Source organism: Poecilia reticulata, linkage group LG9, assembly GCF_000633615.1.
Source record: "Poecilia reticulata strain Guanapo linkage group LG9, Guppy_female_1.0+MT, whole genome shotgun sequence".
Lineage (NCBI taxonomy): Eukaryota > Metazoa > Chordata > Actinopteri > Cyprinodontiformes > Poeciliidae > Poecilia > Poecilia reticulata.
In genome coordinates, this window is record NC_024339.1 from 15,458,804 (window position 1) to 15,484,100 (window position 25,297).

The following is a 25,297-nucleotide window of genomic DNA, read 5'->3' on the forward strand; positions in this document are numbered from 1 at the left end:
TACAACTCCTGACTTGAACCAATCAGCCGTCTCTTCAGCTTCACATCCACCAACGTCTCTGGTTGAATCTACAAATGTTTCACACCTTTTAAACCTTTTCACGTTTTACAATCATGAACTTTAAAGAAATTGACAGAGGAACAAAGAAATGGACAATTATAAAGTACAAAAAAAAGGACCAAAAGTAAGAGAAGGACTACTTCAACATATTTTTACTCATGAATTTCTGCAACTGGAACATGTTCTTTTTGTTGTGCTTGTGTTGTTTTTGTGTTTTTTCTAGTTCATTTGAACTGCCTTGTTGAAGACGTGCTAAATAAATAAAACTTCTTCTTTTTCTTCTCAAGTAAAAGTAAAAAGTAGCCATCCAAGAAATTACTCAAGCAAGAGTAAAAAAGTATTTGGTAAAAAATCTTCTCAAGTACTGAATCAAATGATAAATCATTTAATATTTAAAATTTACATCATCAGATGGACCAAAGAATACATCTAAGTCGAAATTTTGGTTGCTGTTTTTTTAAGAATGAAAATGACAATAATGCATATTAGTAACAAAAAATAGTAAAATCAAGCAAAATAATTTATTTCCAAATCAGTTTCTTTCAATATAAAACTAATAAAACTTTAACAAAGACAGAAGGCGTGCTGCGTCTTCGTCTGGTGAATTTTTGTTTAGATTAAGTTTGTTTTGCATTCAGTGGGTAGAGAATCCAGAAATGTTACTCAAGTAAGAGTAGAAATACTTCATAATAAAATTACTCAAGTAAACGTAAAAAGTACAGCGCAGTAAAGACACTCCAAAAAACTTTTTTCAAAAACATTACTCAAGTAAATGTAATTGAGTAAATGTAACTACCGTCCCCTGGATGCAGCAGCGTCTCACTGAAGGAGTCCTGAGAGAAATATATATTTATACATTATACAACTTACAATATAAATTTTTTGATTTATTGTGAATTTTCTCTCAAAATGTTAATACATTCAGTCTTAAATAGATGGACACGCAAAAAAGACATGATTAAATACCCATCAGAAGTTTAGGCAGGTCACAATAACCAATAACTAAAGGCTTGACTGATATTAAAAAAGGTTCTAGCTTATTAAAACCCAACATTTAAGTAATTTTGTGTATCTTTGCTAAAATATTCAGTTGACACTGTCAGGTTAGATGCTCAGATTCCTCTCTTTTGCTGCTTTTCCTGAACCTGACCTCTGTTTTCGTTCTGCTTGCAGATCAGGGGAAGTTAAACTAGACTTTTATAGAAAGATCAGGTTACAGAGACACCTCTTTATTATAAATAAAACACATCACTACCTTTCTTTTAATGGTTTCTGAGGCATGCACCGTAGATAACCTGGAGAAAATAGTGTTGGGTCCGACAGAGTGGGATAAGTTACGACTCTGCAGGCACTAATGCATCAGTGTGAATGTGTGTGGATCAATATCTACAAGGAGATGTGACTAATTCTGTAGATTTTATCAGAATAATTAAAACAAAATGTTACAGATAAAATCTCAAATCTGCCTTGTTAGTGAAAATGAGTCTGGATGTCTGATTTAGGTTAAACTCAAGTGGAATTTTCTATCAAAAAACAAACTTTTGTTGGATTAAATCTTGTCTGTTGGATCCCATTTTGAACATCTAACCTTGTTGCCCTGTATTGATGCTGTGGTATTTGCACGGTATTCACAAAGTTTGTGAGTGTGTGTGTGTTTCTCAGACTGGGCCATTAAAACACTAACAGGTTTTTAAAAGGTGGGCCCGGTTCTGTCTGCTGACACAACATTCTGTAAACAGGGAAAGCAGATCCATATGGTTTCCTCCCGGACGCATCAGCAGAGACCTTCAGAGAGGAAGACCCACTGAAATAATAATATTCTCCTCAATTATTTCTAATGAGGGACGTTTTCCTCAAACTTTATCATAAATGTTTTTTAAAGAAAGTTAATTTAAGATTGTTTATAGAATAAATTGTTATTTTAACTTGAGAACAACGGAGTTTGAAGTGCTGGGTCCACTAGTCCAAGTTGTTACAGATTTCTGTGTTTTTTCATCTACAACACTTTTTGCTTTAATAGAAACCAGGATTCAGAACGTCATGTTTATTTAATTTGCGTAAATACCACAAAACAGAGTGACCTAAATACTTTAAGGATAAAATGCGCAAGATCTGATATAGTTCATTTTATGGCTCCAAAGCGTAGATATCCTCTACAATGATGAATTAAAAGAAAACTTTAATTCAACTTTTAAGAAAAAAAACTTATAGGACAACAAATAGCATGGAACAACAAATGGATAAACATTAATGGGAAAACCCAACAGGCAACAGCAGACAGTGAAGGGCCTGAATGTCAGGAGAAACATAGATGATAGGAAACACAAGTAGGTTCAATAGACCTGAATCCTGAGGCAGATATGAGATACGAGAGCCGATTAAACTAATAAGATGAAAAATGGATCAGCTATAGCAAGCAGGAAAGCTGAGGGAGGAGCGTGATTAACACAGAAGATGAATTGAGGCTAGAAGAAACTAGAAACAAAAAGAAAAACAGGCCTGGCAATAATCTAAAAACACAAATAAGAAGCAGAATATTAAGACAGTGTCTTTCGAAGTGGGAGCCACCAGGGGGCGATAGGGAGGCCTAAAAAAGTTCGAGGAAAGATGAGAAACAAAAAATAAATAATACAAAAATGATGTGTTTTCAATTTCAGTTAAGTTATAAATCTATTTTTCAGTATTAACTACAAAATATAAGTAAAAATATATTTTAAAACGTTATTTGACATTCTGATCTTTCTGATTGGCTGCCAGTCAAATTCATCAAGCGGCGTTGCTACTTAAAAGTTTTCTAAAAAGACCGAAGGAAACGTCGTCAACAACAACAACAACAACCAAAGAATTCATGGCCGACTAAAATCAGAAGACAGGAGGCAGCATTTATGCTAAATAAATGTAATAATTATTGAATAGTGAATACAAGTGAGAAAACAAATGCTAAAAGTCAGCGCTAATGTTTCTATATTCTGCAGTATTGTCTGTAGGTTTGCAAATGGGGGCACTAGCCGAAAGCTAATGTTGTTCGAAGGCCATGATGGCATGGAAAAATTTGGGAAACCCTGCACTAAGAAACATAAAGAAATAAACTAATGTGGCAAAATCTACGAGACAATAATAACCATACAGAAAATCCAAATGGCAATAAAGAACCCAGAAACAATCTGAATAAGAAACAAAAGGAAACCAAAACACAAATACTAAGATTGTGGAAGAAATAATAAAGAAAAGAAATAATAAATACAGGAAAGACCATTAAAATTAAATTATTTGTTTCTGGACATTTGAAGAGCTGCTGCTACACAATAAGTCTTCAATAATACAAATTTAAATGTAACTACTTAGAAAAAACAGTAATAGCACAGCCCTGAAATCTTAAACATAAGGATTATCTACATTAAAAACAATGAGATTTAATGGACAAAATAGCTGAACAGTTTTTGAAGATCAAGGATTCAGGGAGCTGCTGCCTTTCTCCAAGTATGATAGACTGGTGGAGGACGGGGCTGCCATCTACTGGACCAAATTAGGCATCAGGCCATTAGTACTTTCACTCAACAAGGACAAATGTGGCGTTGAGAGATAAAGTTGTAACTTCTCTTGTAAAATAATCTACCAGTTCTATATTTATCAATATTGAGCCATTAATTTAAACAAGTTTCTATTTCTTATTGAAAAGCTACTTGCTAGTTAGTTTTGTCTTATTTCAATTGTACAAAGATGGACCAAAAATACTTGGCGATATTTTGTGTTGTCTTTTCTTTTTTCCAGTGCACTAACTATTTAAACAAGAGACAGTAAAAGAAATCTGCAGCGAAATAGTGAAGTAATGAAGGGGTTTCCACCTCAGGAGCCCCTACCTGAGCGATGGTACCTGGCTGCACTGGTCGTGCAATGGGAGAGGCAACTGGGCCGAGAAAGGCGCCGCCTGGCCTCCACTGACAGAGCCGCCATCACTGCTCCCATCCTGCAGCTTCCAGCAAAGATCCCAACGGGTCCCACTCTGAAGGCCTGAACTTTAAAAGCTCAGCGGCGGAGAGAGAACGACTGGGACGGCAGAACCCGATAGTGACAGAAGGGACTGAAAGGGTGAGAGGTGGAAGAGGCTGGAAGGTCGCCGTCTGTGTGGATGAGAAGCTTTTTGAGCAGCGATATTTGAAAATCTGTTTGAGCTTGAGATGGACTCAGTGTGACAGAAAGAGATAAAACGGTGGAAGGGATCAAACGGTTTGCAGAGAGCTTCTGACCTTTCACATCACACGGCCTGCAGACCTAACCTTTTCTTTCTGTTTCTGTCGTCTGTCTGCCTCCCTCCCTTCTTTTCGTCCCACAGAAACAAGAATCTGACTTCCAACAGAACCACATTTCCATATTTCTACTAACAAGCATGGCTCCATTCTTCCAGGCCTGGATAAATATGTCAAAGTCTGTAAAATATTCCTTAACAACACCAGAACATTTTTGCTGTTTCTTTTTTGGCTTGAATGTTATATGGAATAACGTGCAAATACTAAGAGTATTTCTTCATCAAAACAACTTTTTTTATTCCAAGATGCTGAAATTCACAACGCTGAAAATACAAACTCCTAAAGTGCTGCTGGTTTGTAAAGATGAGCATTTCACTCAGCATTGCTCCAAAAGTGTTTTCTATAATCAATACAATGAAGTAATCTATTTTAAGATGAGTATAAACTCTACAGGACTCACAGTCTAACGTCACTTGGCTGAAAACAACAGCCTTATTTTATACTGTGTTTATACTGGCGTTCTCATACTGCAGGGTGCTGTTTTTCTCCTCCCAGAGGGTTTTTTTCTCCTCCAGGATTTTCCATTTATGGTCCAGGCTGGTGTTCTTCATCTCCAGGTTGGCATTTATCAGTTCATATGCAGCATTCTCCTGCTTCAAAATGGTGTTGTACTGCTCCACTGTGGTATTTCTATGCTTCAGAGCCGTGTTTTCCAGTTTCAGGGCGGTGTTCTCCTTCTCCAGGGTCTTGTTTTTCTTCTCCAAGATGGTGTTTTTCTTCTCCAAATCGGGGTTTTTCTTCTCCAGGGCTATGTTCTCTTGCTCCAGGGTGGTGCTTTTCTGATCCAGGGTGGTATTTTCCTTCTCTAGGAATGTCTTTTTCTTCTCCAGGGAGGTGTTTTTCTGATCCAGGACAGTGCATTTCTCCCTCAGGGTGGTGATCTCCTGCTCCAGAACACTACTCATCAACTGGAAGGGTGATGCTATCTTCCTTTAAAGTTTGGTTTTCTTTGAAAAGATTTTCAAAATCCTCGTCTTTTTCCCTAATCAGCTCGTCTTTTTCAAGTACTGCTTTTTCTAAATTCATAACTTGAGTCTTCAGCTCCTCGTTGGCTTTGGAAAGAGTCTGTCTCGCTGTAGACATCATTTTCTCTTCTTTCAAGATGTCTTGGAGCTTCCGTGTCTCCACAGCTAAAGTCCGCTGTGTTTCCTCATATTGCGAATCAGAAGATGATGCCTGATTGCTCTGACTCATTGTTAATAGTCTTTCTCTAGATAAATCCAAAAACTGCTCAATAATCGTCTTTTATCTTGTAGAATTTTTGCACTAACTCTCTTGTTAGAAGACAATCCTTCTACTTGCTCTCCCACTTCTGCATGGCTATGACCCTTTGTAATGTCGAAAACTACTGAAGTTTGTATTAAAACAAACTTTACAGCTGAATGTAGCTCGGCTTAGCTGATGGCCATTGGAGACAGTTCGACTGGTAATATCACCAAGGTTGAAATCCGCAATTGGGAGACAGCGGCTCTTGAGGACAATGTACTGGACAGCAGGGTGTGAGCACCAACAGTCAAAAGGAAACGGGTGGGCGTGTTGACCCAGCTGGTGCCTAGGAAGCCATCAATTCCGACTCTCTTTCTGGACAATGTCCGCTCACTGGCTAAGAAAGTGGATTTGTTAGATTTGAGGCAAAGAGTTTCTGCAGAGATGAAGAACTGTGCCGTTCTTTGCCTAACGGAAACCTGGCTTAACAGCAACATGCCATACTTATCCTTCCAGATCAACGGTCTTCAGTTATTCCAAGCAGACCAACGGTCAGGAAAAACACGGGGAGGAGGACAACGTATGTAAGTGAGTGAAGGTTGGTGTACGAACTGTGGACTGGTTAACAGCTGTCAACCATGCTATCTGCCTCGGGAGTTTATTGCAGTGTTTGTCACCATTGTTTACATTCTGCTGGGTGCTAACGGCAACGAAGCATCAAAGGAGCTGTATGACATTGTTAGCTCACTGCAGATGAAGCACCGGGAGGCATTTTACGTGGTTGCAGGGAACTTTTACCATGTGAAATTGACGGACACTCTACCCAGTTTACCGGCATGTCATCCTTCTTACACTCTGTATTGTGTGTACACCAACATTCACGGTGCGTACAGAGCTCTTTCTCGCGCCCATCTTGGCCTCTCTGACCACATGTCCATCCTGCTGGCGCCAGCATATTGTCCGTTGACGACACAGATTAGGTCAAGGAAGAAGACAGTCGCTGTGTGGCCCAGGGATGCAGCCTGTGTGCTCCAGGACTGTTTTCAGTCCACAGATTGGCAGGTCTTCAGAGAGGTGGCTCCTTATGCACACCCCTTCAAATAAAGTGTTGCCTTTTTACTTTCTTTCACAGTAGTATGTTTATTAAAAGTTGATTTATTCTAATTCCTTCCAACATAAAAAATATTTCTCTCATGTTTCCAATAAACTAGAACACAAATTCACACAAATTCTCCACAATTTTGATATTTTTTTGATGTATCACGTTTACTTATTGTAAATAATGTGTAATTAAATCCAGTTTGACCAAATCTCAGCCTCACAGCAAACCTTTCTTGCTAATTGCCAATAAAAATCAAGACAAATTTAATGCAGATGTTAATGCAGTGTTTGATAACAAGGGCTCCAGTCTTTTCTGAATTCAACTTTAAGGAGTTATAACACAACCAAAATGAAGAATCTACAATTTAAAAAACCTAAAAACTGACATAAGCAGGTTGTGATGATACACTTTATGGCCATTAGAGGGCGCTGAAGCTCAGGATTTGCTGCGTCTTTTTTTCTGTTTGACAATGAAAGGTGCACCCAAACAAAAATGCTTTAAAGAAATCTCTGTTATGAAACACATGAAGTAATCAGCACAAAGAAAGAAAGAGAGAGAGAGAGCCAGGATATCTAAAAACAGCAGTGATTTTTACACTGCAAAAGCACACAAAAAAGTATTTTTGGTCTAGTTTCTAGTGTAAATATCTTGGTAGACTTGAAATAGCACAAACTAACTTAAAAGTAGTTTTTCAGCAAGACATAGAGACTTGTTTAAGTAAATAAATCCTTAATATTGATTAAAAGTCCTCGTTCCATTGACAGATAAATTAACTTAAAATATGTGAAAATGTCTTGCTATAAGTGAAATAATCTGCCAATAAAACAAGGACTTTTTCATAAATATTAAGGAATTATTTACTTAAAACAAGTCTCTATTTTAAGAGACTTGCTGAAAAGTTACTTTTACTTTAGCTTGTCGTATTTCAAGTGTACTAAGACATTTGCACTAGAAACTAGACTAAAAATACTTGGTAATATTCTGTGTTTTTGCAGGCTTCTATAGCATAGAGAGATGATGAAATCGCTCCTCCATGGGTTCGTGATGAAAACCCGTCTTTTTGCTTCACCTCGTCTCAACAGGAAGTGCCCTTTCCAAACTCTAAACAACATCCCCAGATATTTAAACTTCCTCTTCTAAAGCTTCCTACCTGAAATGATCATCATGGGAGCTCTTTGAGGCTTTTTCTGCTCCTGCAATATCTGCCTCTCTCCTTTTACTGCGGTTATAAGCTCCAATTAAACCCAAACTGAGCCTCACTTCCACCGCAGATAATCTCCTTCTCATGAATCCACCTGATCCGAAGTTCAAAGCAGCGTAATTAGAGCAGAAACTTTGGGAAACTTGCTCTTCATCCAACTTCTAAATATTTATCTCTTCCTTTCTTTCATGCTGAAGGCAGAATCCACCTAATGAACCAGTGGAGACCCAACGCAACCACATCTGGGCTCAATTATGGAGATTTAAACTGGGAATCTGTCAGGAGGACAGACAATTCAGAGAAGCCAAACTTGGCAGGAAGCAAAATAAAACAATTTTCCCTCAGCGGGGGACATCCATCATCAACTCCTGCCTCCTGCTGTCTCCCTGAAGAGGCGGTGTAAACAGTGGCGCCTGAGGCGTCCTCACCTGTCTCTGCACATCACACCAAGGGAGAAACTGGGACAATGGGAGACAGCAGGAGATTTGCAACAGAAAGAACAGGACTGGTGGTGAAAACGAGAAAATAAAGACAGGATGAACAGGGAACCAGGAAGAAAAACATCGAGTGTTATGAGAAGACGTGTTTGGGACGATTGGGACAAGACTGGAAAGCTAATAACATCACTGATTTACCTCTGTTTTCTTTCTCGTGGTTGAACTTTTCATGATAATAAAAAATGAATATTTTTCATCATAAGTAGACCACTTTCAACATTTACATATCTAAAGCCATGAAGGAAGTACTTAAACTCTTAAAAGTACAAACACAACATAGTAAATGTTACCAGTTAAATATTATCTCAATTGTTTTCAAATGTAAAGATTTTCAGATCCAAACAACAAAAACTATGAAACCTTACTTCCTTGTATATTTTTGGATAAGAAATATTTTTCTCCACGTCTGCAGGATAATGTATTGATAAAACCCATTATCAAACTGTTAACATAATAATATTGAACATTTTTTCACATAAATCAGTCTTTTTGGGATTTTGCTTTGGTTTGGTGATTTTTTTTGCAATGAAAATCACTAATTTTGTTGTGCTACCTTAGAAATAATCGCAAGAAATATTTACGCTTATGTTTGACAGTAAATGTAACTTTTTTTTTACTCATTGTATTGATGACGAACTTTAACTTGACATCAAGATAGGTTGAGGCAGAAGTGGAATAATAATTTAGAAATACTGCCACCTTCAGGTCGGAGTCAGCATCATTTAAATTTGATGTTTTTGACCATTTTTGCAGAAAATTTGGAATAAACTCACAATTATGCATCTTCACAAAACGTCTGGGGATCTGTTGATTTTGCATGAATTTCCACAATTGCAGAATCATGAAAAACTCAAGGGACTGACTGATGTAATTTGGCAGTATGCGGATAGAAACTGTTAAAATAATATTTTATTGCGTCCCTCTGGAGTATAGAGGGCCACATAAGAAGCCGCCATAGGCCAGATTTGGCCACTGGGCCTTGAGTTTGACATCTGTGTCTTAAAAGGATTTGCCGTCTTTGGCCGTCCAGCTAAGGTCACAAGTTTAGTGATAAAGTCTGAAAAACATTACAAAATGTGCCAGATCTGTGCTGATGTGTAGTAGAGCAACAACAGCGAAGATTAAAATCAAGACGTCTTGAGGACGGAGATTCTGTTTCTGTGTGCAGAGCGATTAAATAAATCCTTTACCACCTTCACTTGTCTTTATCGCACATTTTGGCCAGCGTTTCTGGCTTTGGTTGTCTTATCTTCTCTTTAAGATTCTCAATAAAGATTGAGCTGCTGCACAGCTGTAGGAAGGTGTGTGCCAGCAAAGTTCACAGCTTTAGTTGTCACCCATTTGACAGCACAGAATCTGAATGTGCTGCTAAAAGCTTCTTCCACATGAAGAAACATCAGGACAAACCAGAGGGAGCGTGCAGAAGGAAAACACCAAATGTCTCCTTTTGATTCGCTGACCTGTGAGGGGTTTGCCTTCAGGCCTCCTGCAGTGAGCACAGCCTCTAAAATTAGCAGTTTTAGTTAAAAACACCACAAATACAGCTCTAGGAAAAATTAAAAGACCACTTAAAATAATCAGTTTCTCTGATTTTACTTTTTATAGGTATATGTTTGAGTGAAATGAACATTGTTCTTTTATTCTATGGACTACTGATAACATATCTTGGAAATTCCAAGCAAAAATTTTGTATTTATTTGCAGAAAATGAGGAGGGGGAAAAAGACATTTTCTCATTATTTCATTATTTGAGTGCTTTCTGACCTCAAATAATGCAAAGAAAACAAGATCAAATTCATTTATAGACAATAATATTAATGTTTTAACTCAGGAAGAGTTCAGAAATCAATATTTGGTGGAATAACCAGGAGGTTTTCAGACGGGTTCAGTGCAGTGGGCTCTTTATTTTTTCCATAGCTGTATGTGTGCTACTTTATGCAAAGCTTGAGCTTCTGTAGCGCCCTCTGCTGCTCAAATGCGTCAGTAGTCAAATAGTTAATGACAAATTTAAGCTTTTACGCTCTTTTATTAGTAAGAAAAAAAATAACATCTAGTTCATTAGACCCCATCCGTTTCCGAAGACTGTCAACAAATTTAACTATCTGTAGCCATTTCCTGTCTTGAGAACAGACGTAAAGAATCCACCAACACTAATTGCAAAAAACGGTCCAAATATCATCTGCATATGATCCAATTTTTGTTACTTTTCTTCTTCCTCAAATCTTGAGCTGCATAAACTTCAAATCCTGCATTTTATCAGAGTGGGTTGTTTTCTTCCTCATTGGTTTGACCTCTTCACTCCAAAACCACCAAACATCACCTCTGCCTTTCTTCTGATGCGCAGCTTCGTCTCAGAGAAGCTATTTTTAGCTGCTCGCCATTATCGAGTCGAGGGTTTGATGACTGCCAATGCTCAGTCTCCATTTCCTCTGCACCGCTGACCTGAGGAAACTAGTTCACCTCTCCTTGTAAGGTCCTGCTGTTATTGAACAGATTTTACTCAATCTGGAAACAAAGAGCAGCAGGATAGAGTAGAACACAGATGCCCTTTGTAATAAGAACATTGTGAGGAAAACAGAGAAAGAAATGGCACTAGAAACTGGAGAAATAGGAAAAAATACAAAAAAAGTCTAAGAAAAGGAGAAAAACACCAAGACACAGGAAATACTGCAAATTCCAGCTCAAATCAAGGAAAATATTGGAAGAAAACTGAAAGGATCATTAAAAAGAAAGATTAAATAAAGTTGCAACTATAAACCAATCAGAGTATAAATCATGTAGAAGCAGAAATGGACCACTGGATGGAGCACTAAGGCTCCCACAAACCAAGAGTTTGAGTTGTTGAAGCAACAATGAATCTTGATAAATGTTTTCACCATGCCAACAAAAAATTAGTGGAGAGTTTTTCCTTTTCAGGGCTGCATCTATCTCAACCCTTAATACAATTTTTTTCCTGATTGTACTTTAAAGTTAAGCTTATTCTGATTCAGTGGTTGATTTCTTTTATTAATTCAGCAGGTAAATTATTATCTACGACAAAGTATTAGAGACTCAGAAATTTTGAGAATAATCTCAGAAACTTTCTAGAAAAAACTCTCAAGCTGCAAAAGTAAAAACTTTTAAGGAAAAAAAAAAAATTGAGATTTTGAGATTAATCTAAAAAAAATCTAGAGAGAAAAAAATAGAAATTTCTGAGTTTGAAAAGACTCAAACTATTAAAAAAACATTCTGATTTTATTTTACTTTTTTAGACAAATGTGGAGAATGAGACGATTTTTCAACTTTGAAACTCAGAAACTTCAGAGTTTTTTCTAGAAAATTTCTGAGATTAAGCTAAAAATTTCAGAGTTTTTGGCAGAAATTTACTTCTCTTTTTATTTTTATTTTCTATATGCCATGCCCCTAATATGCATCTAATTAATTCACTTCAAAATACTTCCGTAATTTAAACAACGTGACGTAAAAAGGTCCAGGCAGAAGCACAATACTTATAATTAAACCAAACCACCGAGTCATAGCCCGCAACAGTTATATAAAAAACCCACAAAGTATAAAAAGTACTAAACAGAAGCAGAAAAGGAAAGAAAACAATTCAAAACAAAAAAACAACACAATTTAAAGTTATTTGCCTTTGTAACCATCAAATATTTTCTTTTACATATTTTTTTAAAAACTCATAAATCCATCATTCCTTAAATTATTTCCAATGACAGGAAAATACCTTTATTGATCTATTTGTTTAGTCCTTTAAATGCCATATTTACTGTTCTTTAAAAGATTATTATAATACTCACTACAGAAGTATTTTCATTTATATTTTTATATCGTTTATACTTGTTCTCTCTTTCAGTAGTTCTTATTTTTTATGAATTTCTTGTATGAAAGGTTTTTCTTTTTACATACTCTTCGTCATTCCAGACTTTTCATTGTATTTTTCTTTAAACCAATACTTTCTAATGGGGCCATATTTACTGTATAGCTCAGAAAATGTAAATAAAAAAAGCATCATAGACTTGTGTCTTAAACATATAACTCAGGAAATGTTCTATTACTTAATAATTTTATCACAGTAATGCCATAAAAAGAGTCTAACTCAGAATAATCTTCTGATTTGTTTGGCTTTAGGGATAGAAAGTGTCTGTTTGTGTCAACAACAGAAAGGACCAACCAGAATGCTAACACTCTCCCAGCACATCTGATAGATGAGTGTGTGCAGCTCAATGATCTCCAGATACTTGACCCTGAGGTTTTCTGCCAGACACAATAAGTCAGTGGAGCCCACAGGGTCTCCATCCATCCGATCGGGTCGACAATCAATCTGAACGCGCTCCGTACGACCAGCTCCTGTGGATTCATTCGTGTCAGTCTCACCCGCTCTCTTTCCCGCTACGACATCTCACCTTTGTCCTGCGGCTGCGTGCTGGCAATGATCCATTTCACCAGGCAGCACTTCATCAGAGCTTTCCTGGAGAACCTCGGCTTCTGCCACTTCCCAGAGTTCTTCACCCGGCCCGGCGCTGGATCCACGCCGTTCGCATCTCCCAGAAGGCTGCCGTCCACCATCTTGCCGTCTGCCTGGTTGGAGGAGAGGAAAGAGGGAAGTTCAGATCAACACAGAAACCCAGGAGGACTAAATTACACAAAGCAGAAAAAGAAATCTGTTTCTTATTAGGTTTTGTGATTTTATATTTTACATATTTCTTTAATTGTTTTGTGAAACTTAAAGGTTATGCTTCCTGGGACAGGTTAGAATAGGTCTATGGGCCAAATAAAACATGTCCACTACATTTTATTAGTTTGTTTAGATGAGTAGATTTTGAGCTCCTTTCAGTATGAGCTGTTTAGAGTCTCTTGTCACTTTAAATCCAAATAAACTGCTGCTGGCCACGCCCCCTAACTCAACATTTACTCTCACACATGAAAACATCCGTACATCTTTGAAAAGCATTAGTAGAGCCTCCTGCACAACCAACAAGAACCCAGTACGTGGTTTCTGGGTGGTAAGTCAACAACAAACCATTTGTCTTTTCCATCAGCCATTGTACAGAGCATAAAGCGGTGAAGCCAGCTGACCAAACGGCCTTGAGCTCTGTTTGGGTTGCGAGGTGACAGGCGGAGCTCAGCTGCGGTTTCTAGGTAACGGCACAGCGCCTTCTGAATTTGATTTAAAATTCAGGAGGTATTTAAAAAACAGCTGGGAGTTTTATTTAAGCACTTGGGCTGCTTTTTGGAAGACGTTGAGACAAAAATGTTGGTGTAAAAAGTCTCCTTAAAGTTTGTCTGCATTTTCTTGTTTTTTAAATAGTGACAAACTTTCACAAAATTGTAAGAAACAAAACACTTTTCCACTCCATGTACTTAATAGTTCAGGTACTGAACTTAAAATGAGAGAAAAGTCAAGTCAATTTCAACAGATTTGATGCTTGGATGCGAAACGCAAACATTTAGATCATGACTTCTGCATGGTTTTGCATATAAACTCTAAATCAAACTGGACCTTTTCATTGTTGTTGAACAGAAACGGAACAGTGGTGCTACAAAAACCGGCAATAATCAGTATGTTTCACCAAAATAAACCTTAAAGCTGTGAGGACCTTTAAATCATTTTTTCTACAGTATTTTTATGCAACACCAACCCATTGCAGCTCATTCATATTCTGCATTTCTTCAGAGAAGACAAAACTTTTCAGTTTCTCATTTTCTAATCCGAACACTGATTTGGTGTGGTGAGAATGACCTAAACTTTCCAGAAGCCACATTTAGCCGCTCCTGCAGAGATCGTGCATAGCAAACACATTTATTCAGAGAGATGGAAGATGAAAGAGGGGGAACACGCAGCTCTGTTTGTTCTGCTGGAAGGAGAGGAAAGAAAAGGATGATTGAGGAGAAGCGAACGAGGGAGGCGGGAGGACGGAAACGAACACAAACGCAAACAGTGGGGATGTTTAATGGCTATTTGATCCCTCGGGAGTCCGATCATGCAAATGCCTCTCTGGAAGGTAGAGAGAGAGAGAGAAAGCAATGGGATGCTGGAAGGTTTCTCGAAGAACCAAAGTCAATTCGCATAATGAATTGCTGACTGTCAGAGGAGTCGCAGGATTTGTTTTGATGGAGGAATCTTGGACTATTTCTGTGCAGCTTTGACGAAATGAATGCATCAGCATTCAGTGTCTTCTAAAAGTATTTGCACCCCTTACATGAGTGTCACATTAGAAACACAATGTTTTATGCAACACATATTACGTGGTATTCAACAATCACGTTAAATCCCAATAAAACACAGAGGTGCTGGTGATTTTAACGTCTAAAAATGTGGAAAAACTCTGAGCTATCCGAATATTGTACGAGCCAGTATAAATAACACAAACAGACAGAGCTGAACTGACTCATAACGCAGCGACAGCGCATCAAATTGGAAAGAGATGGCTGAAAATACTCTGTTTAGCCACTAATCTAATAAAGTGCATCAAGCGGAGGGGCATAATCTGAAAGCACATCAAAACTCACTTCTTTGAAGGATTAAATGAAAAGCCAGAATAGTTTCTGACGCCACTTTTCTGTGACACTCTGAAACCAAAATGCAGACAGACGCAGTGTAAACAAAAGGAAATTCAAAGCTGTATCAGTTGTTTATTCACGGGCTGCTGAACACGGCGGAGTTCTCCCGATCACGGCTCACATGCTCCCATTTCAAGCTTCTCTTCTGCTCCTTAATGCTCCGGCTGGCCCTGACCTGCGGCTGAAGAGTCTGAACAGCCTCTGAAACACACACTAACTCACAGCCACCCCGGCCCGTAAGGCAGAACAAACAGCCGCGACTCTGCACGCAAACACAGAGCACAGACACAGTATTATCCTCTGCTATAAATGATTGAGGATCAGCCGCCGAATAAATGTTGGTTTACATGAAGCATAAACTTTACATGATGCTACTCAAAACACAGAGACGTTTGGAGTTGATCTACAAAACGACTCTACACTGCAAAAACACAAATATTACCAAGTAGTTTTAGTGTAATTCCTAACACACCTGAAACAAGACAAAACTATCTTACAGGTAACTTTTTTTAGGAAGTTAAAGAATCTTGTTTTAAGTCAATAATTCCTTCATATTGATGAAAAAGAACTTGTTCTGCTGGCAATTTACTTTTCTTTTATGTTATAAATGAAATAATCTGCTAATGTAGCAAGTATTTTTTCATCAATATGAAGGAATTATTGACTTAAAGCAAGCTTCTATATCTTGCTGAAAAGTTACTTATGAGTTGGTTTTGCCTTGTTTCGTTTTGCACTAGAAACCAGAATTACATGGTAAGATTTTCTGTTTTTGCAGTGTAAAGATATAGACTAAACTTCCCAGTCTTTACTGAGAGGTTAACAAACTCCAGAACCAATATTTACTGTGGGAAAACTTTGCCAATGAAACATGCAGCCCAATATGTCAGAGCCTGAGGGAAAGCCACCGAAAATACCACGAGAATCTGAACTTGACCTGCTTCTGAACATTTTGATCTGTTTTTAGCTCTTTACTGGCTTGCCCAATCAACTTGATATAATTTTGGTTTATTTGAACCGTTTTTAATGCGACTCCTCCATTGAGGTCAGTTAACCAGGAGAGACCCTAAGGATGTTTTCACACCTGAGAGTCCAGTAGACTCTGATTGATTGGTGACCAAAATATGTGTTACATTTTCAGGTTTGTTGTCTCCACAGTTCGGTAGTAACTAGTTACATTTGCAGTCACATTTACTTGAGTAACTTTTTTGAAAGGATGTACTTGTAAGAGTATTTTTACTTCACTGTACTTTTAACTTTTACTTGAGTAATTTATGAAGTATTTCTATTTCTACTCTTACTTGAGTAAAATGTCTGGATTTTCTACCCAATGAATGAAGAACAAACATGTTTGAACCAAAATTCACCAGACACGCACCTGCAGTTTTTGTTAAAGTTTCATAAGTTTTATATTTAAATAAACTGATTTGTAAACATTATTTTTTGCTTAATTTTGCTATTTTTAGCTACTTATATGAATTATTGTCATTTTGGTCCTTAAAATACCAAATTTTCCACTTAACTTTATATTTTGGTCTGTTCGATGATGCAATTTCTAAATATTAAATTATCTATTAGTTACCTGAATTTTTACAAAATACTTTTTACTCTACTTGAGTATAATTCTTGGGTACTCTGCCCACCTTCGCCTGATTATCCAAACATTAGGACAAGAGGTGAAACATCTTTAGAAACAATAAAATACATCAACTGAACTTCTACTTTAGGGATAATATTATCTAGATGACTGAGAATCATCATCATCACAGTTAATTTCCATCAAAATCTAAAAAAAAAGTTTTCATCTTTGAACGTTAAATCTTGACAGCTTTTAATATTGGCTAATAAGCTAAGGGTTTATGATGAGCATATGACACACGTCCTGCTCACACAAAACAGTGATTTATATAAAATAAGACAAAGTGACATTTAGAGCCTTGTTGCCAAAATGCTTTGTTCAGTTTCCATTAAGGTAACTGTGAGATTATAGCAGAACAGAAGACGCCAAAGAAGAAGAGTTTGTTCACGGCAAGATTAGTTTCAACTAAATGAAACTTTTAGTTCAGCTTTGGAAATGTTTGACCTTCCAAACTGTCACAATTTGACGTGTAAAATACAAAACTTGGCTTGTTGGACTGGAAAAACCTTTTTCCTGCTCTCAGTTCAATCAGATTGATCTGTCGTGAAAATCAGAGACGCTCCAATTGATCCACTGGGTTACATTTAATAAAGCCCAGACTACACAGAGAATGGAAAACAACAGCCATTTCATTAGCACCTCACATTAATATTTATTATGTCTCTTCCCTCTGGATGTCTGTATATCTCCATCCTCAATTGCTCCATCTCATCACTTCCCCATTATTTCCAATTTATTTCTCTGTCAATCACTCCTTCTTCTGCTCTCCTCCTCGAAGGCCTTCTTCTCCCACCATAACGTCACCTGCCACCAGACTGCAGGACAGGTGAAGCAAAGCAGGATCCATGGGAGACTCTGCCTCTGCAAGCATGTGTGTGCTTTAACAATGCCAAAAAATGAGACGAGGAACACAAGGAGGAGCAGCGAGTGACAGATAGTGACAGCACAAAGGAAGAAGAGCAGCGCATACAGCAGCCAGAAAAAGATAAAACCGTATGCACGATCCAGGATCTCCAGCAGTGGTTTCATATCTCTATTGTGTAAGAAATGACACAACAAAGTTTGCTTATTTTGTTGGCACAATGTGTGCAGCAACAGCAGGTTGAAATAAACAGCTAGAAATAAAAAGAATCATTCATTTATTGTCTACACACTGAGCCTCTGCCTCACAGATTACTGCCTACTAAACCCCTCCAGACTAGCGGCAGCAGCAATTAGCAGACACCTGGTGGAACTGAACGTTTACTGAGCTTAGCAAACAAACTGCTTCTCAGTCCAACACTTCTAAGAACGGCTGTAAATGGCATAGTAAAGGAGCATTGTTCTGATCAGGAGTGGAACGTTCTTAAAGAGACAGAGACCTAATTTCAAGGCCTTAAATTGTGAAGTTACATTTCTTTTAAAGGGGACTTATGCAAAATTAAAAATTAGCACAGTGTTGTTCTTCCATTTGGGTTTCAACTGCTTCTAAAAACAGCCTGAGCACACACAAAAAAACATCCACCAATTTTTTTGCAACAAGTTAATGTGTTTTGGTGTCTGAAAAATGAGCTTTTCCCCGATGGTTAAGTCACATTTGACGGGCACTGCGCCGTTACCTAGCAACCCCAGCCAAGCTCACTCGGTCACCACCAACCTAAGATGAGTTTAAGAAAATTTGGTCAGCTGGTTTTCAAATTCAAAAATACTTTTGAATGTGAAAGTTTAATTTGATTTAATTTCCCTTTAATTTTCCAAAGGGAAATATTAGTTTTATGCACTGTACAATGGCTGCTGGAAAATAATTTTTTTTTGCTTTTTGACTTACCATTCAGAAACCATTTATTGCATTCATGTTGGTTGTGCAGGAGGCTCTACTTAGGTTTTTCAAAGATGATTAATCAGTTAGTTAAATGTTAATTAAAATGAGGTTCATAATTTCCATTCCGATGATTAATATTTTGTCAAAGGGGAATTTTGTTCATAATCCTTTTTATTATGGTGTCCATTGTTTGTGGTTCTTATTTTCTTTCAATGTATTGTTTTTGTTTGTGATTTATTTTGTATTTTTAAAATGCCTTCTAGGTGCAGTGTTCTGCACAAAATTAAAATTTGCTAGTCTTTGAGAAAGGACATTATTATTATGTCACTATCATTATATCAGCTGAAAATGGTCTGAAAGAACAAATTTATCGTTTAGCTCAATCATTTCTGAGACAATTTGTCATCCAGTGAAATTTGCAATAGTGAAAGCTCAGGTGTACTGGCATTGTTATGCTATTATCATTATTGAAAATGATCTCAAAATGACAATATTATTGATTATCAGGACAATATATCAACTTAGTTTTTGTGACAGGCATATATGGAAATCACGACCAACCAAGTTTTTTTTAATTAAGACCAAAAACAAATCAGTCAGTCTTCCACAGAAGAAAAGGATCACAGATGCTGGAAGGTGGCTGGAGACAGTCTGATGAAATGTTGGAAAAAAGCCACCGTTTGGCTCCAGCTTGCTGCACATAATTTCAAACAGACCTGTGACCTTTACTTTAAGTTGATACAAATATCATGATTTCTCTATATGTTCTTGTGATGACTCAGAGTTCTGTCTATACGACTGATGGTCGAGAGCCAAGACTATTTGTGTCCTGAGCGATTGGGCCTCTCAGTGTGGCTGTCAGTGCGAATCAGCGCAGCGTCTGTGGGAGGATAGCACATCCATATGGACCGCATGCTGTGTGTGTTTGCGTGTGCTCGACTGTGACGGACACAGAGTGTGTGTTGCATTGATGTTTGAGCCTTCATGGGGAGACAGACTTAATTCTCTGGGGAGGCTCTGAGCTCCGGAGGAGCGACTTTTCAATTAACAACTGTTCATCCTCTTATCTCTTTAACACACTCACACAAATCAAATCGCCCTCTTTTAGCTCGTAATTTCTCATTATATTGGTCAGATTTTAAATAATGTTTAACACAATTGTGTGGGAGTGTCAACTTTACAGCTCTATGTCATGTTTTAGACCTTAATATGTATATTTTACTTTAAAGGAACATCCTTTTTATTTTCTGCAACCAAATTTAATGTAGATAAAATCTATCATCATTCTTATTTTTGGCAACAGTAGAAAAGTTTGAAATATCTTTTAATTTAATATTTATCTTCAGGAGTTTAAAGATGCTTAGAGCAAATTGTAGCCAAACTCGGCAAGAAGTAAATCTAAATGTGATTTTTTTTTGTATTATTTACTGTAAAGTTTTAGAGTCAGGGTGTCCAAAGTGCAGCTCGGGGGCCATTTATGGGTCTTGCACTGATTTTGTGTGGAACCTCAGTCAAAATTCAACAATGGTACAAATATGGTATGCCAGCACAAACAGTTGATTTAAAAAGTTGGAAACTTTTTAAATAGATTTTAATATTTAAATCTTCTTAAATTGGAAAATGTTTCTTTCAACAAAAAAGTTTTAGTATTTTCTTAATCATGTATTTTTGCTTGATTTGTTTATTTAGGAACAATGTTAATATGTTAACGTATTTAACAAAATGATTCAGAGAAAAACACAGAAACACCTAGAGACCAGAGGTTTGATGACATATCAAACCTAAATTTAAAAGTATCGGTATTGATATCGATATTGATATCGTTATTCGGCCCTGTAACTAATTGGTATTTATGCTCCTATGTTCAAACTTCCTTGAACTTTGTAACTGACAGCCATCTTGGCAGGCAGTTGCTATGGAGTTGCTATGACAACAAAGCCACAAGCTTAGAGCCAGCTCTCTCCTCATTCTTAACTAACTTATAAGCAATATAATTAAAAGTACATTACAACTATTAAATGTAAAAGTACATTACAACTATTACTCACTACAGTACTCTGCCCACCTCTGTGTAATACTGGTACATATCAGTGATATTTACTTACAAACTAATTAGCAAAAGTAGCTTAGCTAACGTAGCTTTTACATGCTACATATTTTCTTTGTGTTGGTCTCATAGCCATGGGTCCGCCATCTTGACACGTCCGGTTCAGAACTGTGTATTGGATCAATACCGAAATATGCAATATCGCACACTCCTACCATGAAGAGCATCAAGACAAAAAAACAAAAAGAAAACTCTCTAATGGTTTATAAACTAAATAGATTACTAAGTTTCGTGGCAATCTGTTTCTGCTACAGCAGACAGCTCTTCTGATGTGGGTTCTGCTGAGCCCATCCACTTATAGGATAAAGTTACTAGAACTGTTCAATTATTTAATGAGTCTAAATTTGCCAATCACACAACCTATTTAACAGGTGGGTCCCACAGACGAGGTGTCAGCTGCATAACAAAGCCGTCTGTCCCTGCAGTCAGTCTGTCTGCATGCCGTCACTGATCTGAGCAGGTCGGCAGAGTGAGGCCATCCTGAGGAAACAGGCACCATTAGGAAAGATCAGCCTGAAACCAGGTACCTGTCAGGAGTGACATAACACTGCAAGAACACAAAATCATAACCCCTTTTGTCCAGTTTCTACTGCAAATATTTTCACTTTAAACAAGACAAATAACTTTTCAGCAAGCAATGTATATACGCTTCTTTTAAGTTAATAATTCTTAAACATAAAATACAAAAGGTTTTCACTTGTTTAAATTTTAATTTTAAATGTTCTAATTTTAAATGTTTCATTAACTCTAAGCAGAAAATCATCAAAAATGAACAGAAATCAAGCCTTTTAAACACCAGCCGTACCCTAAGTAAGGTAGTGAAGTCAGTTTTCTTTGACTGGTACCGACATCAGAACATCACTTTGTTGCAGGAGAGAAAAGAAAATCTGCTTCTTCTCTTTCGGTTTTATTCCTGAAGAGACATCTGAAGCAGGGAGTGTAGCTTTTGAACAGAATTTGAAGATATTTGTTCAAAGGACATCAAGTCTGAGCTGGAAAATGACTTTGGAGGGAGAGCAGAGCATATTTGCATGATCTATCTCCCAAGAAGTCATAACTTCCTGCACAGTGCAGGATTTGTCAGAGGCTACCAACATAATTTGAACACTGAGCATCTGGAGGATCAGCTGAGGAATCAGAGTAAAATTAATGTTTGTTAAATTATTGAGTTATTAAGTTACCAACATATCTCGTTTCTGTCAGTAATCCAATAGAATATTTGACATCGGGAGGTTTAAGAATGTTTTCATGGATGAAACCAACATATTTGTAGGTTGCTATTCAATATAGAAAAACATTTGTCGTACCGGGCTGCACAGTGGTGCAGTTGGTAGAGCTGTTGCCTTGCAGCAAGAAGGTCCTGGGTTCAATTCCCGGCCCCGGTCTTTCTGCATGGAGTTTGCATGTTCTCCCTGTGCATGCGTGGGTTTTCTCCGGGTACTCAGGTTTCCTCCCACAGTCCAAAAACATGACTGTCAGGTTAATTGGCCTCTCCAAATTGTCCCTAGGTGTGAGTGTGTGTGTGCATGGTTGTGCGTCTCTGTGTGTTTCTGTGTTGCCCTGCGACAGACTGGCGACCTGTCCAGGGTGACCCCGCCTCTCGCCCAGTACGCCAGCTGGAGATAGGCACCAGCAACCCTCCCGWCCCCACTGAGGGACAAGGGTGAAAGAAAATGGATGGATGGATTTGCCGTACCTCTGAGGCTCCATTTAAGAAGGATCCAACTCAATGTTTACACACGGACGTGAAAATGGCTGTGAACAGATGCACAATTATCTGAAAATTCCTCCTTATTTGGCAATAAGTTAAAAAATATTAACTTATTGCCAAAAAACAGCCGGGTTATTTTTCTAAGCACTTGGCTGTTTTTAGAAATGGCAGAGCAAAACAACAAGTATAACAACATGCAAAATATGAATTTTGCATAAAACATCCACTTTAAAGGACAGAAGAAGCTAGATCAAATAAAAATGATTTAGTTTCCAGCATAAACTGAGTATTTTTCATCCTGAAGATCTAGTGCATTACTAATGTTTTAAGACGGGGGAAATTCAGCTTCGCCTTCTCTGACAGCCTCTCTCATGCCGCTGAAATTGGGTCAGAATGAGAAAACAACTGCTCGTTATATTATTTAAAATAACTGAAGTGAGTCAAGCACTGGAAACACGAGGCCCTCGGATGCCTCACAGCAGGATTCAATTCCAACACCTGCATGTTGACAGTCAGCCAGAGGAGAACACTATAAATGTTTCAAGCTTGTTTATAATGCAAACTTCTAACAATGACCCCAAACTGCAACAATTTTTAAACTACGATTTACATAATACTGAAGAAAAAAAAAACTCCACCAGTCAAAACAAATTGAAGTAAAGTTACCTGTTGGCTGGCTGAGGTGAAGCAGATGAGAATATTTGTGGGTTTACATAAATCAGAAAAAATAAGAGTTTTGGGAATTTGACATAAATATTGTTTAAAAGTCTGACACGGAATGATTATTCAATAACTAATGCAATTCAATAATAATACATTAATACAAAAACTAAAGGTCAAGACAAAAATAAATATATAGTCTCTCTCTGTGCGCCGGTGCAATTGAACCCTAATAATGTATTCTTACAGCCTTACTTGAATCACCAATGCATTACTTACAGCTGCCTGTATTTATACATATTTAATATATTTTCATGTCTAATAAAGAAACACAAAACTCTTTGAAATTAAATATATAATTTCTTCTTTCTTACTAAATTACGTAGCGATTGTTTATTTGAGTACAGTACATCCACGCTGCAGGCGTAATTGAGTCTAGTATTTGCACAACTTTCCCAGTCTGAGGTTTGTGCATTTTTTAATCCGTGCTCTGAATGCTACTCTGGAAATCTCAATCTGATCTCCTTCACATTCTGACTGCTCAGTGCTTCCAGTATGATTCTTGGTATGAGCCGGATATGCATCAACAGGCATCTCAGATGCATTATGACAGGAAGTAGCTGGAAGCCATTTGGCAACAATATAGTCTAGAAGAATTGGAGGGTGAACACAAACTGGTCAAAATGGACATCTGAGAGGAAGAAAGACGACAATCCAGAGATTATAAATCAAAACTGCAAAATAGAACTGCATGCCGGATCCTTCAGGTTTCCTACACAAAACAGGAAAAACATCCATCCATCAATCCATCCATGTTGTTCATTTATAGATGATTTGATAATCACTAAATAGGTATTTACTAGGGTTCTTAAATAATTTGTAAAACTGCCATTCCCACATTATCATTACTTCATAAAAAAACCTTGTATAGAATATTTTAATAATTGATTTTAAAATAGACTTAAAATGACAAAGACGCCTGCAAAGGTTAATCTAGAAATACTTGAAATTTGGCCATAAAAAGTGAGTTCAATCCCTGAAAATAAGTGTTCACCTCTCAGTGGTCATGAGGTTATGTTGAGTTTATCATATTATTTATCATGAAAATGTTTGATTTATTGTTCTCTTGATAAATTTCACTTAATAATGTTAAATAAATAAAAAACTAAAAGTGTTTTTGGATTTTTAAAACTATTTTCTCCGTTGGTTCCACAAGAGTTTCAATAAATATCAGTAAATTAAAAAAAAAAATTAAATGCAGTTACTGTGTGCAGCTTTGTGACTTAAATGCCACTTCCTAAGTGGCATCAAGAACAGCATTTGTTTTGTGGCATGAATGCTGTGCCGTGCAGTCACCGCCGTACAATAAATCATAAATAGTTTTTACTGGTAATTTGTATTATCACGATAGAACTACAAGATTTTGCGATAACATTCTAAGTCCATATCGCCCCCCCACCCCCCTTTCCGATATGAAATAATTCTGTTAGCGATTTATGCACACAAATAAAAGGATTCCGAGAATTAGCTGCTTCCTTTAAATAAAACAAAGATGTAATCCGAATCTTGTAACAGGTTGTTTCTTATTTCCATCGCAGAGAGAGAAACCTTCAAAAAACTCAACCAGAGTGGATTAACGAGCGGCGCTTTGCGAGGCGCAGGGAATCACTTTGAGCCTTTTTACATTCCAGTCTGCTCGATCCAGACTCTGCTCGTTGTTGGGGACTGATCTCCCAACCTGCTCCCCTGAGCCAGGAGGAAAACACGCACACGCATGATTTCAGACACATAATCCCACTCTCTCCCTGCTGCTCAATAAGGACTGGAGGCGCACACGTTACCAGCAGCTTTGAAGACACGTGTGACGCTCGGAATCACGAAGAAAAAGTGACCACGTAAAAAAAAAAAAAAAAAAGAAAAAGAAAAAAAAAAGCCTGGACTCAATGAGTGAGAGGAAAAGTCACGGTGATGCCGAGTGAGACACTTGGTGTCCGCAGGGTTTGCGCTGCGCGCAGAGCGAAGCGTCTCCTCCACATGCAGCTTCCAGCTGAACTGCAATTACATAACTTCACTAAGAAACTCCGCTTTGGGCAAAAACTGGCAGCAAACGAGCTCAAAGAGATCACGGAGGGATGTGCAGGGACACGACGAAAAGCAGAAAGAAGCCAACAAGTAGCACAAGTGAGCAAACGGTAATTTAACTATTGATTTTCTGGGATTTTCCGTCTACAACAGACAAGATTTTATTTTATAAAATACGAATATTAAAGATGTTTGAGACCTACCTGCATGGTGCTTTTTCCCAGAGATTCCCGTGGAGAGTGTGTCCTCTTTGCGCGGAGCCTCAATCTGACTGTCGCTCCTTTGGATGCGAAGGAATGTGTGCGCACACATTTATCCACACACACACACACACACACACACACACACACACACACACACACACACACAC

At 37.6% G+C, this 25,297-nt stretch overlaps 1 protein-coding gene across 5 annotated transcripts in view; it reads right to left on the bottom strand.

Moving 5' to 3' along the window:
- LOC103470054 (calsenilin) overlaps positions 1-25,234 on the bottom strand; it is a 41,436-nt gene extending 16,202 nt beyond the window's left edge. For 2 of the 5 annotated variants that reach the window (XM_008418185.2, XM_008418184.2), the window contains exons 1-2: positions 25,131-25,234; positions 12,773-12,947 (exon numbers count right to left, since the gene is read on the bottom strand). In XM_008418185.2, the coding sequence (XP_008416407.1) occupies positions 12,773-12,947; positions 25,131-25,136 (181 nt within the window). In that variant the 5' untranslated portion in view covers positions 25,137-25,234. Of the gene's footprint in view, positions 1-3,920; positions 4,186-12,772; positions 12,948-20,834; positions 20,955-25,130 lie in introns of those variants that run through there. The other 3 variants (XM_008418186.2, XM_008418187.1, XM_008418190.2) reach the window with 3 other exon arrangements.
- Positions 25,235-25,297: the final 63 nt, after the last annotated feature.